This window comes from Galeopterus variegatus, unplaced genomic scaffold (genome assembly GCF_000696425.1).
Source record: "Galeopterus variegatus unplaced genomic scaffold, G_variegatus-3.0.2 Scaffold98, whole genome shotgun sequence".
NCBI classification, from domain to species: domain Eukaryota; kingdom Metazoa; phylum Chordata; class Mammalia; order Dermoptera; family Cynocephalidae; genus Galeopterus; species Galeopterus variegatus.
In genome coordinates, this window is record NW_007726209.1 from 276,143 (window position 1) to 292,755 (window position 16,613).

Consider the following 16,613-nt stretch of genomic DNA (forward strand, 5'->3'; position numbering starts at 1 on the left):
TTGTGTATGCAACTTTATAAATCTCCCACTTTCCGTTTAACTCTGCTTAGTGGAAGTAGTCTTTCTCCTCCCTCTGGACAAAAACATGCACAGCACCCAAGACATTTCTACTTACTTTAGGTAATAAAAATTCCTAAGGTTGCTTTAAATTGCAAACCCAGTCTCAGTTCAGGAAATAAAAATGCCCAGTACAATATATTTAATATCACTTTAATCATCATTAGAAGGGAAGGCTTCTCTCCCTATAGGTGGGCACATGACCTTTTTTCTTTCCCCAACTGGCATTTCCCCTCCCTAAGATTGATCTATCTCCCTGGCAGGGTCAAAGCAGGGAGAGGGAGGAAATGTTAGGGCTATAGGAAATTTGTTACTTGACCAACCCTGTGGTAAGATGGCTTACAGTTCTGTGGGCCAGGCTGGAGCTTTGAAAGCTCTCTTTTTTTTTCTTGTGGAATGCTTTTGAGGTTCTTTAGTGGTTCCCCAGCATTGGGGCCCTCCTCTGCAGCTCCATGTTGGAAGATTTGTCAAACATATATTTTATGAGGCAATTTGTTGTAGCAAATTTAGAATTATTATTATTATAGTTTCTTACTTGGTTAACTTTTTATTGTTATATAGTGATCCTCAGTTGCCCTAAAAATGCATTTTATTTTTTAGTCTCGTTTATCTGATATATATTTCTACCACCCTGAAGTGTTTGAGATAAACTATCATAGTTTTCTTATGGTTAGAATTTGCTTCTTTTAATTTCTCTTAACTTTTTTTACTTTCAAACTTTCTATATCCTTATAGTTTAAATATGTTCCTTATAAACAACATATAGCTGGATTTTGTTATTTCTGACATTTTTATTTTGTGCTATTTGGCTTACTTTTTCTATGTTTCTTTTTCTGCTTTATTTCTTTTGAATTGATTTTTTTCTTATTCCATCTTCTACTTCACTGGATTGGAAGTTATATACTCTACTTGTATTCTTTTAGTAGTTACTCTGGAGATTTTACCATACCTAATTGTGGCAAGGTAAATAATGTCCCTACTGTAGAATGGATTGCCTGTCCCCCACCCTCCCAACCTCATTGAAGCTTAATCCTCACTATAACTGTTGAGGATGGGAAATCCTATCACGGTAATTGAAAGGTGAGGCCTTGAAGAGGTAATTAGATTGTAGGGCCATGCCATAATAAATGGATTAAAAATGGTGGTCATGGGTGTGGTTCTGAGGGCTTTAAAAGGACAGTGCATGAGGAACTGTCTCTGATCTCTTTGCTTCCACCATCTTGCAATGGGAGACCCCTGGGTCACTGTCACCACCATCAGATGGATTTTAGACTTCCCAGCCTCAGAAACTATAAGTAATAAAAAAGTAGACTAGAAAAAAAATCCACTGGCCAAAAAAGGGAGTTCAATTTTATTTCAGGGAGAAGTAAAGATATTTTCAGATAAAAACTGGGTTTGCTACCAATAGACTCTTACTCAAAAAATTTCTAATGATGTACTCCAGAAAGAAGGAAAATGACTCCAGAGAGACATTCTGAAATGCAAGACTGAATGGGGAACAAATAGACTGGTAATCATATAAGTAAATCTAAATGTATTAAGTACTAAAAATAGTAATAATAATAATAATAATGTCTGTTTTCAGGAGTTAAGGCACTAGTAAAATGTTGTCCAGCCACACCCTTGGGCTTTTCTCTCCAGGGCATGCTCTCTTGACAGTGAATCTCCCAATTTTAGCATCTTTTTGCAGTCTGAATAAGCTGAGAATTTCCTAAATCACCAAGCCCTGGTTCCTTTTTTCTTACTAATTTTTCAATCTATCTTTTTCCTCTTGCATTTACTATACGCAGCAAGAAGAAACCAGGACTACATGAACTGATATGGTTAAAATGCTTGGAACACTGCCTGGTCCATAGGAAGTGCTCTAAAACTGCTCACATGTACTCTAGGTATTGGCATGTGCCTCCATGTTAGTTTAAAGCTCCCTCATTTGGTTTTAGCTCACTGAACTTTCTCTAAAATGGATTTTGAGGATTTCCATTATCTTTTTTCAAGCTGAGGAACATTTAAAAGTATGTCTGTTATAACTTATCCAGGATCTAGTTGAAGTGTATAGTAGGAAGGCCTTTTGACTACTTAGTCCCTGTATTGCGGAAACTGAGCTGAAGGGAGCATCCCAAAGCAGGTTCAAGTCTTTGCCTGGGGTCCTTTGAACAGTTTAAGCTTTGCAGGAAGAGTGAAGGGTAAACCCACAGCAATAAAGATCTGCTTTGTTCCAGGCTCTCTTTACAGGCATGGCCATGAGCCTCACTGTATGCTCTAGCGGAATCCTCCTCGACTGCCCTGACAAGCTTCAATGGAAGTTTCTACTGTCTTCTTTTCTTACACTCAGCTTGTGTACAGTTACCTACCACAGCATATGTATCATCTCATCTCTCACTCAACCTTATATCCTCTGCATGTAGTAGTTCTTGATAAATGTTGTTAATGCATGCATGCATGAATTAATTAATTAATGAGTGAAAGACAAAGGCAACAGGGGAAAAAACCTATATGAAGAGTGGACTCTTTCTATGATTTAAGAGTAAAGATGATACTTTCCCCACAACTCTTTCAACGTGCTCAATGTTCATGAACAAGCCAATTGTTAAATATCATTTAAAGACAATGGAAGTAACTAACTGAACAAAAAGCAGAAGCAAAAGGTTGCTTCTTGGGAGTTAAACCAAGGGTAAAAAGAGGTGAGTTAGGGTCTATCATTTGTCTTTAAAAGCCCTCTGTATTATTTGATTTTTAACCATGTACTATTTTATTTTTATGTATATCTTGATAAAACATGAAATATTTAAAACAAAAATTAGTTTTTGACTTGCTGTAACTCAAAGCAGCCTACTCTACTTCTGCCCTCATAGAATTGAGTACAGTCCTTTTTTCTTGCTTTTTAAATTTTGTGCCCAGAGTCCTGATTACCAGGGTGTTGACCCAGAGCCAGGATGACAAACAGAACTCTGAACTTTAATAAGGCAGTTCCAGTGGACCTAGACTGGCTGCGCAGGCCTGGGACTGGTGCCTGAAGGTAGCCCTAAGAGGCTGAGGAAGTCAACTAACTCCATGGTTTTCATGAAGATCTCTTGATATCAAAACTTCTTTCCTTACATGCTCCTCTGATCCTACGGAGATGAAAATTGACATCCATAGTCATATTCTACCAAAAGAATGGCCAGATCTAAACAAGGTAATGGTAATTAATTTGTTGAATTATTTCTGGAACTTCTCCAAGGTTTCTCAATGCTTCTGTTACAGGCCTTTCTCTTCTTTGGAGAATTAGATGTTAAGTTTTCTCTGCTTTGGGGGCTATTTTAAATTACTTGATAGCTCTGGTTTCTTAATTTTTAAAAATGACTTTTATATTTATTCTGAAAGAAGTTTGAATCAAAGAAATAAGTGCTTTCTCAAAATCTCTTTTTCCCCTCAAACAAAGCATTCTTTAAAATTTCTGGACAATTTAAGCCAGGCAGACTTATTTCCTTTTAAATCAGATATTCAGCAGCTGAAAAGATACATGCCAACTACAGAACTTAAAGTTATAATTTCAAGCAAAAGACTATTTAAAAAATGGAATATGATAGGTTTCTAGGACTTTTAAAATATCTCCTTTCCAAAATGTTTAAAATAAGTTTCAGAAGCACCAAGAGATAGCTTTGTGAAATTTTTTTTTTTAGTCTATTTTTAGGACACTGTCTGAAACCTTTCCTTTTTGATGTTTTTTAAGCCATAAATCCTTGTTATAAAGAACTAGGAAGTGGGTATATCAAAAAATCCTAGAATAAATGATATGAGCTTTTGCAAAATGAATGTTTATAAAGAGTGTTCTCTGTGTTTCTCTAAAGATGGAGATTTCCTTATGTCATTAAGAACTTCTGAATGAGTACTAAAAGAGGAAGGTAGGGAACATGAAAGAAGTTTAAATTGGCTAGAGGTTTGTTCAGGCTTTTAGTATCAGGTTTTACCCAATCTTCAGCATTCTGCTAGTACTTTCAGACCACTGATAACGTTTCATCTTTTTTATCCCAAGTGAGAAAAATGAATTAACCCAAACTCTAACAGAAATGTGGTTCATTGTGCAAGTAGATGAAACTATTTTCTTCTCATAGTTGTCTCGTGGAAGAATGTTAATCTTAAGTATTTCTTTGCCTACTGGTTTCTTAGATAAGATGGGAGGTAGAAACTGTAGGTCGAAAAATACAAGTGATGCTGAACCATTTTTGAAAGCCTGTCCTATTACATAGAGCTAGTGGTAAAAGCTAAACCTATCCATCTACCCCACCCCCAAAAGGAGTCTAACTGCTTACATGAGAACATGCTGTTCTGAATGCTGTTGTCCTCATTATACTTACTAAAGTTTAAACACCACTACACAATGTTAATGATTTTATGAAGGGAATGCACCACTTACTTCATGGGAGCATGTGTCGCTTGTTTGGAAGCTCCATGGAGTTTCTTATTTCATATGGTGCTCACCATTTTCTTCCCCTCATATATAGGTATTTGACTGATGAATGATACAATGGATAAATTAATTAAGTAATGATACAGGTAATAGAAGGAATAGATTATATTCCCTAATCTGAGAGTTTTAGAAGAATCCAAATTTTAGCACTGGGTATTTACATCGCCCTCCATCTATCCCCAGCAAATGGTATTAACCCCATCATTATAGCTTTTCACTTATTTGAGTATTGAAGAACACCCACATGAAATGCTTTGGGAACTACCATGGTGATCTATAAAGTACTCTCCCCCTGAGAGAGCTGGTCAGTGTGATCCACCCTCCAAGAGAATGTCACAACAGCAGGGGCTCCAAGCTCCATGGCATCACCTCCTTATCCAGACAAGAATTTTGATGCTTAGAGAGTGCTATAGTCTGGTTGGTTGTGTCCCTTCTTCCCAAACTCATATGCTGAAACCTTCACCCCTAAGGCAATGGTATTAGGAGATGGAGTCACAACAGCAGGGGCTCCAAGCTCCATGGCATCACCTCCTTATCCAGACAAGAATTTTGAGGCTTAGAGAGTGCTATAGTCTGGTTGGTTGTGTCCCTTCTTCCCAAATTCATATGCTGAAACCTTCACCCCTAAGGCAATGGTATTAGGAGATGGAGCCTTTGAAGGCAATTAGATCATGAATCTCTCATGAATGATCCCTCAAGAATAGGATTAATGCCCTTATAAAAGAGGCTCAGGGAGGCTCATTCACCCCTTTCCACCGTGAGGACACATCGAGAAGGTTCAATCTATGAACCAGGAAATGGGCCCTCACCAGACACTGAATCTGCCAGTGCCTTGGTCTTGGACTTTCCAGCTTCCAGAACTGTGAGAAATAAATGACTGTTGTGTATAAGCCACCCAGTTTATGTTACTTTGTTATAGCAGCCTAAATGGTCTAAGACAGAAAGCAAGCCAGTCATAGTTAAGACATTTTTATCACGAGAGGAAGGATTTTTCAGTTCCTCCCACAGGCAGGTATAAGCACATCGTGCAAAGAAGAACCTGACTGTTCTATCCATTCTTGTTGTATTCTCAGTATGGAACTCAGACTTAAACCCAGGCCTTGGAAACTCCCAAACTTATTTAGGCCAATGTCCAAGAGAAATACCTTGTTTCTGCAGAACACACTCTTCTGACTCCTTGAAAAGGGTGGCCATATTCCCAATAAACCTAGGCCCTAGTATGACATTCCCTCTGGGCACCAGAAGCTCCTCCTAAATAAAACACAAATTAAAAGGTCTTTTTCACATGCCATCAGCCTTCCCCATCTGCAAGACCTATAAGGACCTAAAATGGTGCCTCCTCTATGCTGAAAGAAGGAAACTTTTTATTATATCCTGTGCTACAACCTCACCTCCCATTACCTGCCTCCCATCCCCAAGCCTGCCTCCAGTTTGAGTAGAGAACTGGTCACCAAGAGCTGACAATTTCTAGGTGCCCCACCTCATGCAGGGCCCTAAAGGCGCTGTTGAAACTGTTCAGGAAGCTGAGGAATGCAGAGACTTGGAAGGCAATTGCCATGGTGTGCTCTGGAAACTTCTCAAGCATACGTCCTGCCAGCTCTTTACACTGCTTCCCCTTCCTGCCCCCAGCGATTGCCTCGAAAGAGGGAGGGGCACTTTGTCCCAGTAATCTAGACTTCTAATCCAGCAGTCTCACATGCTGCCAGCAGACAGCTGATTCATTCATAATAATAATAACAATGATATCCATAATAGTCATAATATTTTGTATTTCCGGGGAGAGAGAGAAAGATAAATAACTTGTTTCACATAGAACTTTGTGACATGTACAGATAAAATTTGTATTATTAAACCTGCTTGACAGTTGAGGTGCTTGAGACTCAGAAATGAATCTAGAATCCCAGAGCTATGTGGGTCCCATGGTGGTCCCTCCAGAGTATCACCACCACATCCACTTGGAGAAAATCGGCCCAGGAGAATAATCGTGCTGATAAGGACATCCACACTTCCCTCTGTGCCCCAGTGCCTGCCTCTGCAGCAGGCTGATCCCCAACTCCTCACACTCATGTGAACCCACTGAGGGCAGCTTCGTCACAGGGTCATTGGAACCTGGCTTCCAACCTGCAGGTCAAGCAATCAGATCTGTACATGGTAGAAGTTTCCATTTGTGTGTTAGCAAGCCAGTGAGGAAACATCTAGCAGAAAACAGTGCTGCGTTTTGAAACTAGGATGAGTGAGATTTTAGGAGATTTTAGGGAGAAATTGGTAAAGGGCCACAAAAAAAATGTTTACATTGTATAATGATAAAATTTTTAATAAATAAATAAATGGGGCTGGGATCCTTCTTCCTCTCCCCTCATTTCCAGTCTATCTGGTCAAAGTCCATATTAGAGTGACATTCGCAGCATTTCCCTTGTCTTCAAATTGTGTCTTAGTGGGGAAAATATTATTTTAAAACATTTGTCTCTGATCTTTTCTCACGACTTTTTCAAATTTTCCAATAATGAAAAGTAAAAGCCAATACTATTTTTGTTTTAGAAGATGAAATCCCTTAGAAGAACTAATATCACTTTTCAGCCTACCTTTTCTTCTTAAATATTAATAGACACACCTCAATAACCTTGACCTTTTCTCAATGAAGAAACAGAAAAGCAAAAACAACGCACCTAAGCTGATGATTAACTAATGGTTACAAAGGACTGGGATTTGAGAAATTCTTCTCATTTTCACTTGCAAACGATGATTTTAGTCAGAGTTACAGTTAGGATCCTTGAAAAAACATCTATCTGAAGTGGAAAGGCAGCACATTCAGGTGCACTTGATTAAATTGTTTCTGCTGAATCAGGAGGCACACTCTCTGCTATCACAAATAGGAAGATTGTGGCCCAAGAAACCATGGTGAAAGATATATCAGGTTGATCTACAAGATTACTCATGACAACAATAATGATGATGATATTTTCTTCAGCAAGGATTTATTAACCACCTCTTATGTACCCAATAGTAGGGCTTACAAAGATTCTTCTAATTTTATTTTTTATTTTATTTTTATCTTTATTTTTTTTAAGATGACTGGCAAGGGGATCTTAACCCTTGACTTGGTGTTGTTAGCACCACGCTCTCCCAAGTGAGCTAACCGGATATCTGTATACAGGGATCCAAACCCATGGCCTTGGCATTATCAACACCACACTCTCCCAAGTGAGCCATGGGCTGGCCCCTAGATTCTTCTAATTTTAAAAGGCGTATTAGCCCACTTCTGTTCCTTATAACAAAATATTTGAAACTGGGTGATTTATAAAGAAATGAAATTTATTGCTTACAGTTTCTGAGGCTGTGAAGTCCAAAGTCCATCTGCTGGTGATAACAGTGACCCCAGGGTCTCACATTGCAAGATGGTGGAAGCAGAGAGAGCAGAAAGAGAGAGAGACAGACTCTCTCTTCTTTTAAAGCTCTCAGAACTACACCCCTGACCACCATTATTAATCCATTCACTATGACATGGTCCTACAATCTAATCACCTCTTCAAGGCTCCACCTTTCAATTACCATAATAGGATTTCCCACCCTCTTAACAGTCACAGTGGGGGCCAAGTTTCTAATACATAAAGCTTGGGAGACACAATCAAGCTTCAGTGAGTTTTGGGGGGACATAATTCAATCCACTACAAATGGGGTAAAAAATTTTGGCCTTTAATAAGAAATTATATATTTACATCTTCTTTCATTAGTAATAATTTAATTGCACTTGATCACTGTAAAGTTTTAGGAGACAAAATCCCAGACGTAATTTGATTTTTAAACAACCCTTCTGAGGAAATACCTAGAAGGTTAATAACTCAGTTCATGAAGGTGTGAGGTCCCCAAGACATTAAAAATGTCATTCAGTTCATCCACTCTGATCCATATATACTGATTTCAGAAACACATCTCTTGTACAGAATTTTTAAAATTTCCTTGAATTTTTAAAATTTCCTTTTTATTTGGCATGCCCATAAATGTCTATGGGACACCAGTAATTGTCAGTCAAACACTTTCAGACTGTAAATGCCTCCCAGCATATTCTCTGACAACAACCATTCCCAGGGTCATAAATTTTAGACCCAGGCTTGGCTCCACCTAAGATAATAGCTGGGGACTGTGCAGAGCACAGACTTGGAGCAAAATAAACTTGCTCAAAGGTTAGGTCTTTGCAAGGAACCTGTGGGATAACTTGAACACTTTATACTTTCCAGGAAAGGGAGGAAGGAACACAGAGTGGCAAAAGGCTCCTTCCTTTATAGCTGTCTGTAGTATCTGACCCAGGAGTATTCCACCTAGGGATAGAATAAGGCTGTCACCACTACTGCCACCCCTACTGCCATCACTGCCTGCCACAACCACCACCATTACCATCATTGGTACCACCACCACCACCATACTGACTACCACAACCATTACCACTACCACTCACTACCTCCACTATTGCCTTACCCCCACTGCCAACTCCACCAACACCTCCACCTCCACCACCACCATTGCCACCATCACCATCATTAACATTGATGAAGCCCTTTCTATAAGCCAAGACTGGTGTCAGTAGCTTTATGTGCGTTATCTCAATTAATTTTCATAAAACCTATGTCTCAGCTACTCCTGTTAGCCTCATTTTATACCTAAAGAAACAGTGACTTGGAGATGTTAAGTTACTCTAACAAAGTCAAGTACCTTGTAAGTGATTTGGTGCATGTGACAGGATCCCTTTGCTCTGCCTCCCTCTACCTCTCTCCCCTTCCGAGAAGGAATACTTGTCTAAGCTGCTAACACATGGGTTAATGTTCCTTACAGAATCAAAAAGTAAGAAAGAAAGAGAATGAGGAAGGAAGGAAAGAAAGTAGGTGGGAAGGAAATAAGGAAATAAAATCTTTTCTTCCAAATTAAGGATAAAATTTCAATGGCCGGTTTCCAGTTCAAGAGCACATAGTCTTAAAGTTTACTCTAAGGTGTAACTGATCAAGGTCATGTCGGGTCCACAGCCGGCCGACCCGAACAGCCCTAGCCTCATTCCTTTTGGTGGGCGAGCAAATGGCCTGGATTCCTCTTTCCCTCCAGTCCACTTTGGAAGGAGACGGGGGAAGAGAGCCATGAAGAGAGGTCAGCACAGCTGCCGACCCCAAACAGCCCAGTTAAAGGACACTCAGACGTGGCGGGGGTTCTGTCGAGCAATTCCATTTATTATCACACAAGCACTTGCTTTTATAGGCAGATGGGGAAGGGAGGTTTTTACATCCTCCAATCAGCTTAAAGGTTACAAGAGTATGCATCCTGTCTCAATGCCTAGCTATTGCAACTATGCAGTGTTCACAAGCACGGAAGCACGTATTTGACCAATAAGGGCTAAGGCAAGGTTCCCGCAGACACTCCCACCCTCCTTCCTCCTGGCACCCTCTTAGGCTGCCATGTTAATACGTCCTTGTGGGCCAATAATGGTGCCGCTTGTAATGTCACTTAAGGTGGCGTTAGTTTTTAAGGTCTGACAACTCCCCCTTTTTGTTTTAATAAGGCAGCTGGAGGCGGCTAACCTTCCCAGCCTCGCCTCCATTCCCTCTGGTGGCTGTGCCTGTCTTAGGTTGTTTCCCTCTGGAAATCTTACCCATCATTGACTATCCAGCCAAGCAGGGGCGGGGTGGAGCCTTAGAGATTGGCGTTGATTTCTTGAAGGGCCATATTGACCCAAGGGCTGTCAGGGCTTTCATTATGGGCCACCTCCTCTACCACCTGGGTAAGTATTACGAGAGAAGTGGTGTTGCACCTTATAAGGGACACAGCCTGGCGAATGGCGTAAGGCCCCAAGATGATTAAGACAAGGAAAATGGCTAGGGGGCCCGCCAGGGAGGACAGCAGGGTGGTGAGCCATGGAGAACTTGAAAGCCGGCTTTGGAACCAATTACTATTGGCTTCTCGCTCTCTTCTAGCCCTTCTGTAAGCTTAGCTAGGGAATCCTTGACCACTCCAGAGTGCTTGGCATAGAAGCAGCACTCTTCTTTGAGGGCGGCGCATAATCCTCCTTGCTGTAAGAACAACAGTTCGAGTCCACATCAATTCTGTAAAACAACTTCAAAAAGTGATGTTAGCGATTTTTTTTTTTAATGTGATACAGACACCTCCAAGCGGCCAAAATCTATGTACACTGCCTCCCTAAGGGAAGCTACCTGTTGATGAGCCAAGGCTATTCCGTTGGTCCTGGTACCTGCTCCAATAACTCCCAAGAGGGAGCTGATGGCCACCGCAGCTGCCCCTGCGGCCAGCTTGTTTCGGGTCCGCTTATTTCGGAGTCTGGGTTTGGTGGCATTGGGCAATGCTACTGCTTGATTTATCTCTGCCTTCACATGGCACTCTTCTTTAAAGAAGACGCAGAACTTGATAAACAAGTTTGGAGGGAAGACAGCCTTACAGAGCATTTTCCAATCTTGGGTCATGCAGGGTTGGTGCGCTAAGTCCCGGAGGATGGTTTCTGCCCATGGGAAATTGGGCCCATCCTCTGCAACAGCCTTTTTCAGCTCTTTAAGGTCGTGAGCTTCCCAAGGGTACCAAGCGGCCAGCCTATTTCCACTGGGGGCAACGTTGACCAGATAAGCCTGAGGGGCAGCTTCTCCCCACAGGCTGCGGACAGCTGGGGGTTCCCAGCGAGCCATAACAGGAAAAGCCTGTGGCTCTGCCGGGGGTGTTTTTAAAGGTGGGCTAGCCTCCTCCACTTCTTCAGGTGCCGCTTTTTCTCCTTCGGCTAAACTTTGGTGGGGTGACAGGGTAGGGGCATAGGTATCACTCAGTGGCTCAGGGCCTTGCATTGGCAGCTTTGTTTCCTTTTTTCTCTCCTCATCGAATTGCGCCCAATCCCTTTTTTGCCCCTTCCTGATGCTCGGGATGGAAGCAAAGCTTTAGGGCAGAGATGGTTGGGTAGAACCCTAAGCGAGGGTCTAGCCCGTGACTAATCTCATTCTTTCTGGCCAGGGTCTGAACCCGGTCCCAAGTCTCATATGAGAACAGGTTGGACGAAGGTGCCCAAGGGGCCACCTTCACTACATGACGCCAGGCATTGGTGACCATGGAGTCAGATATTTCTAGGCCTCTGTTTTTAACATGTACTTTAGAGCCTTGCAAGCTGTCTCATCACTCTTTCCACACACGCCTCCCATGTTGCCCCATGAGGAAGGGACAAAGGGAGCAACAGGGCAGAGAAGTGCGGGGACTTCCCCCTGTTATGGTACTCACCCTGACACGCAGGCGGATTACTTCACGGAGACTACCGCAGTTGTGGGGGCCACTCCGCTGGTTGATCACCCTTCGTCGACCTTCTTTCAGGACCGAGCAGCCGGGGGCCTCACTCGCTCGCTTTTCACCCATGAGTTTTAAAAACTCCTCACACGGGGCACCACTCTGTCGGGTCCGCCACCTGCTGACGCAAACAGCCCTAGCCTCATTCCTTTTGGTGGGTGAGCGAATGGCCCGGATTCCTCTTTCCCTCCAGTCCCCTTTGGAACAAGACAGGAGAAGAGAGCCGTGAAGAGAGGTGAGCACAGCTGCCGGCCCCAAACAGCCCATTTAAAGGACACTCAGACGCGGTGGGGGTTCTGTCGAGCAGTTCCGTTTATTATCACACAAGCACTTGCTTTTAAAGGCAAATGGGGAAGGGAGGTTTTTTACATCCTCCAATCAGCTTAAAGGTTACGAGAGCATGCATCCTGTCTCAATGCCTAGATATTGCAACTATGCAGTGTTCACGAGCATGGAAGCACGTATTTGGCCAATAAGGACTAAGGCAAAGTTCCGGCAGACAATCCCACCCTACTTCCTCCTGGCACCCTCTTAGGCTGCCATGTTAATATGCCCTTGTGGGCCCATAATGGCGCCGCTTGTAATGTCACTTAAGGTGGCATTAGTTTTTAAGGTCCGACAAGGTCATAGTCCACCCTCTCCCCCAACATGCATTTCTTAGCAGCTTTTTTCAGGAGAAGAGAAGAAATAGTACAAGGGTATTGAATGCATGAAGGGAGGGGAGTGGAGTCTGGGGAGGGAGACACAGGCAAAAGAGAAATTGGGTACAGGGAAGAGAAGCTGGGCGCTGGTTGACCATTTCTTAAACAGGGTTCGCTGATGTCACTAGGGAGGAAGAAGATAGATTTCCAGAGCTAATATGATCATTTGGAGCTAGAACTCAAGATCGGAACTTAAACGTGGGTAGAACAAGACTAGTATAGAGTTAATACAGATCTTAAGTCTGTTGAGGCAGACCCCAGTCACAGACAGAGATGCACAAACAGCCCTATGCTGCACTATGGTCCAGGCCTGGACCTTCCGAGGTGAGAAGAGAGCTGGAGGAGGGATCTGCCAAGACCTGACTCCTTCTAGATGACTTCTCTGTGCCATGATGTAAGAATCAACCACTGTTACCTGGCTTCATCCAACTACAATGAGCAAGAAGCTGAGCTGATATTCAGCTTGCTTAACTCATCCACCATCATTGCTGGCAGGCTAGGAGCTGTTGATGAGCTTCTTCACCTAGCTGTCTCTTGCCTCCACACCTTCCCTTCTTGAATCACACTCTGAGAGCCAGGCTTTGGAGTATAGAAATCCTGAACACTAGCAGTTCCTCTCCACTGTGATCCCAGACTACCTTCTCAACCTTCCTCCCCTGACACCACCTGCCCCAAGGTGCAGGTCAGCACCATCCTCCAGGCTCCCAGAGAACTTGTGCATCACCATCACAGTGTGTCTCACACACTGTTAGAGCTCCTCAATTACCTTCCACCCCAGCCCCACACATTACTCTGCTCCACACACGCTGGAATTGGCCTTCACTTCTATTTTTCTGCCCTAGTAAGGCTGGTTAGAGATGAGGCTCCAAGAGGGCTTAAAGAATGAATGAATGGATGAATGAATGAATGAAATTATATTTTAAAACCTACAGTTACATGAGTCATATAGTATATTAGTCCGTTTCTGTTGCTTATAACAAAATACTTGGATCTGGGTAATTTATAAAGAAAATGAAATTTATTGCTTACAGTTTCTGAGGCTGGGAAGTCCAAAGTCCATCTGGTGGTGGCAACAGTGACCCAGGGGTCTCACATGGCAAGATGGTGGAAGCAGAGACAGCAGAGCAGTCTAATCTTCTCATTCACTCTCGCCCATGACCACCAACCTTAATCCATTCTCTAGGCATGGTCCCACAATCCAATCACCTCTTCAAGGCTCCATCTTTCAATTACCATAAGAGGATTTCCTACCCTCTTAACAGTCACAGTGGGGGCCAAGTTTCTAATACATAAAACTTGCGGGACACAATTCAACCTTCAATGAGTTTTGGGGGACATAATTCAATCCACTACATATAGTTATATATGCTCTTAGACAGTGGCTTTCAAAAAAAAATTTTTTTAAGGCTTAACATGTATTTTAATAAGTTGATGCTGCATCACTGCTCCACTTCTCAGAAAAACTCCAAATTTAAGGTATCAGGGACAAATCAAACATGGTACACCAATAGAATGTGCGGCATAAGTACTTAAGGTAGGCAAGGCTAAGAGCTACTGTTAGACCTTCAGCATACAACAACTCTTTACCCAAGATTGTACTAGGCCTATCAAGAAGAGCTGTGAACAGCAACATCATAGACACAACAAAAAAGGGCCTCCTGGGTTGTCCTTACCCAAGAAAAAGATGGAGACAAGTTAACACAAGACTGTTTTAAAGATATACTAACAAGAAAATCTCTAAGAGAAAATGTCTTTTTTAGGACATGAAAGGGTAATATATGGGATGTAACAGAATCATATGTACATTGTCTGTGACCTCTGTGGACGTTTGCCTGAATTCTCACCTGGGGATGAATGGAGCAGTGGGGTTAAGGTCACTAAGGGATGTTTGGTTTTTGTGGTATATGTAGCAGCATCTCTGGGGTTGGAGGGTGTAAGGATGAGAAAGCAAATAAAACAGGATGGACAAAACATGGAATGATCAAGATTCATGGGGCTCTCACTGGATCCATTTTGCCATGGAGGCCCTCAACAATCACATTTGAGATCTCAGGAATGCACCACACAGAACTGATTGATTAAATACCACTCCTCCCTTGCCCTCTGCCTCCAGCATACTCCCTAGAGTAGTACAGGCAAGGAAGACGTAACTATTGGGAGGAATCCATAACACTTTTCCAGGGTAGAATTCTGGCTAGTCCAAAAAGGGTCCTTTTTTTTTAAGGGTTTTGGGAAACCAGACACTTTAACTTTATTAGTATCTGCAACCTTTGTTTGGAGCAAATTCAGCTCCAGTAGTTTCATGGTTGAATACAGGAGGGGTTCCACCAATTGCCCCAACTATTTCCATTGTGGCAGCTTGGCCAAAGTATTCAGTTGTCAGTGGAGTCAATCCCAAGTTTCCATCCGGCATCATAGTGGCAGGCCCTGGCGTACCAGCTGGAACAAAAGCAGGGGGCATGGCACCTCTGGTTTTTTTTTTTTTTTTTTTTGTCTTTTTTGTGACCAGTAAGGGGATCGCAACCCTTGACTTGGTGACGCCGCACCGCGTTCAGCCAGTGAGTGCACTGGCCTTTCCTATATAGGATCCGGCCGCCGTGCTCCCAGCACCGCACTCTCCCGAGTGTGCCACGAGGTTGGCCCACCTCTGTTGTTTATGCCCGTAGCATCTCCCATAGCCACCTATCCATCCGTATCTCCTGCGCTCTCACGTCAGGGAAGGTTCCCTTGAATCCTTTCTGCTGTCGCTGCATCCCACATCATTTCTTCCTGTTAAGGATGCATCTCTTCCTCAGGGCACCTGACCCCCTTCTCCTGCTTTCAAAATTTTTTATTCATGACCCCAAGGAAGAAATACATTTTATTTTGTGATTCAGTATAAATATTTATGTGTGTATTTAATGGAAAAAAGTTTCATGAAGCCAATACTACATGGGAGACATTCTAATATATTCTATTCTATTCCATTCCATTCCTTTACTATCTTATCTTGTGTCTTCCAAGAAGTACACAAGAGACAAGAATTCAAATGAAAGTAGTTTACTTTGCAGGTGATTCCAGGAAACACCAGCAGAGTGGGAAACTGAGACGGGAAAACAACGCAGCCAATGAAATGTTTGTTATCCAGTGTGGTTGTACTGCCTGAGAGGTGAGGTACCAGTGTATTCAGTGTACTAACATACAGACTCCCTCAGGCATCAGTTGAGGGCTGCTGGGCAGGTGGTTGGGTCACTAATTTCCTGGTACTTCTGACCTGCTATAAGAGCTTGATCAAAGCAGGTTTCAGCAGCAAAAGAGAAGCCCTCAAAGAAATGCAGGTGCCGGCAGTTGGGGGTGGACTGGTGTGCACAGAAGTGTTAAGGGGGTGTGGGGAGAATGAAGAGGGAAGGAATGGGACACCAGAAGCAGCCACTGCTCTTACTATTTTGTGTTTTTAAAATGTCTCTGTCCCTATCCACTAAATTGATTTCATGGTCTACTCATGGATTACAACTCAGTTTGAAGGGAAGTGTATTTCCTAAAGAGTGGTCCTTATGATTGGGGTACTCCTGGTGGTCCATGATGATTTTAGGTGGTATGTGAACCAGTATTTTTTAATGTTAATCTTCATCTTAAATTTTCAAACTGAATTAAGGGAAGAGATAAAATAATACTTCTCAGATATAGAATTTTCTTCCTGAATGAATACATTTGAAGAGGAAAATAGTAAATTGATTTAAATATAAATATTGAATAAGTGATACATGGGTACATGCTATGGTCTGAATTTTGTCCCCTCCAAAGCTCATGTGGAAGCTTGGTCCCCAGTGTAGCAGTGTTGATAGTGGGGCTGTTGGAAGGTGATTGGATTGCTCTGTCCTCATGAATGTATTAATACATTCATGATTAATGGATTAATGGGTTAACAAATGAAGGGGTTATCCTGGGAGGGGCACTGGTGGCTTTATAAGGAGAGCAAGTGAGCACATTAATACACACTTGCCCTGTCACCATGTGATACCCTGCACCTTCTTGGAACTCTGCAGAGAGTTCCCACCCAAAAGAAGGCTTTCAAAACCAGGTATGCCCACTCAACCTTGGGCTCGCTTCCT

At 42.5% G+C, this 16,613-nt stretch overlaps 1 protein-coding gene across 1 annotated transcript in view; it reads left to right on the forward strand.

Moving 5' to 3' along the window:
* Positions 1-3,111: 3,111 nt before the first annotated feature.
* Positions 3,112-16,613, forward strand: part of ACMSD (aminocarboxymuconate semialdehyde decarboxylase) — a 66,001-nt gene continuing 52,499 nt past the window's right edge. The window contains exon 1 of the mRNA XM_008583451.1: positions 3,112-3,232. Within this exon, the coding sequence (XP_008581673.1) occupies positions 3,176-3,232 (57 nt within the window). The 5' untranslated portion in view covers positions 3,112-3,175. The remainder of the gene's footprint in view (positions 3,233-16,613) is intronic.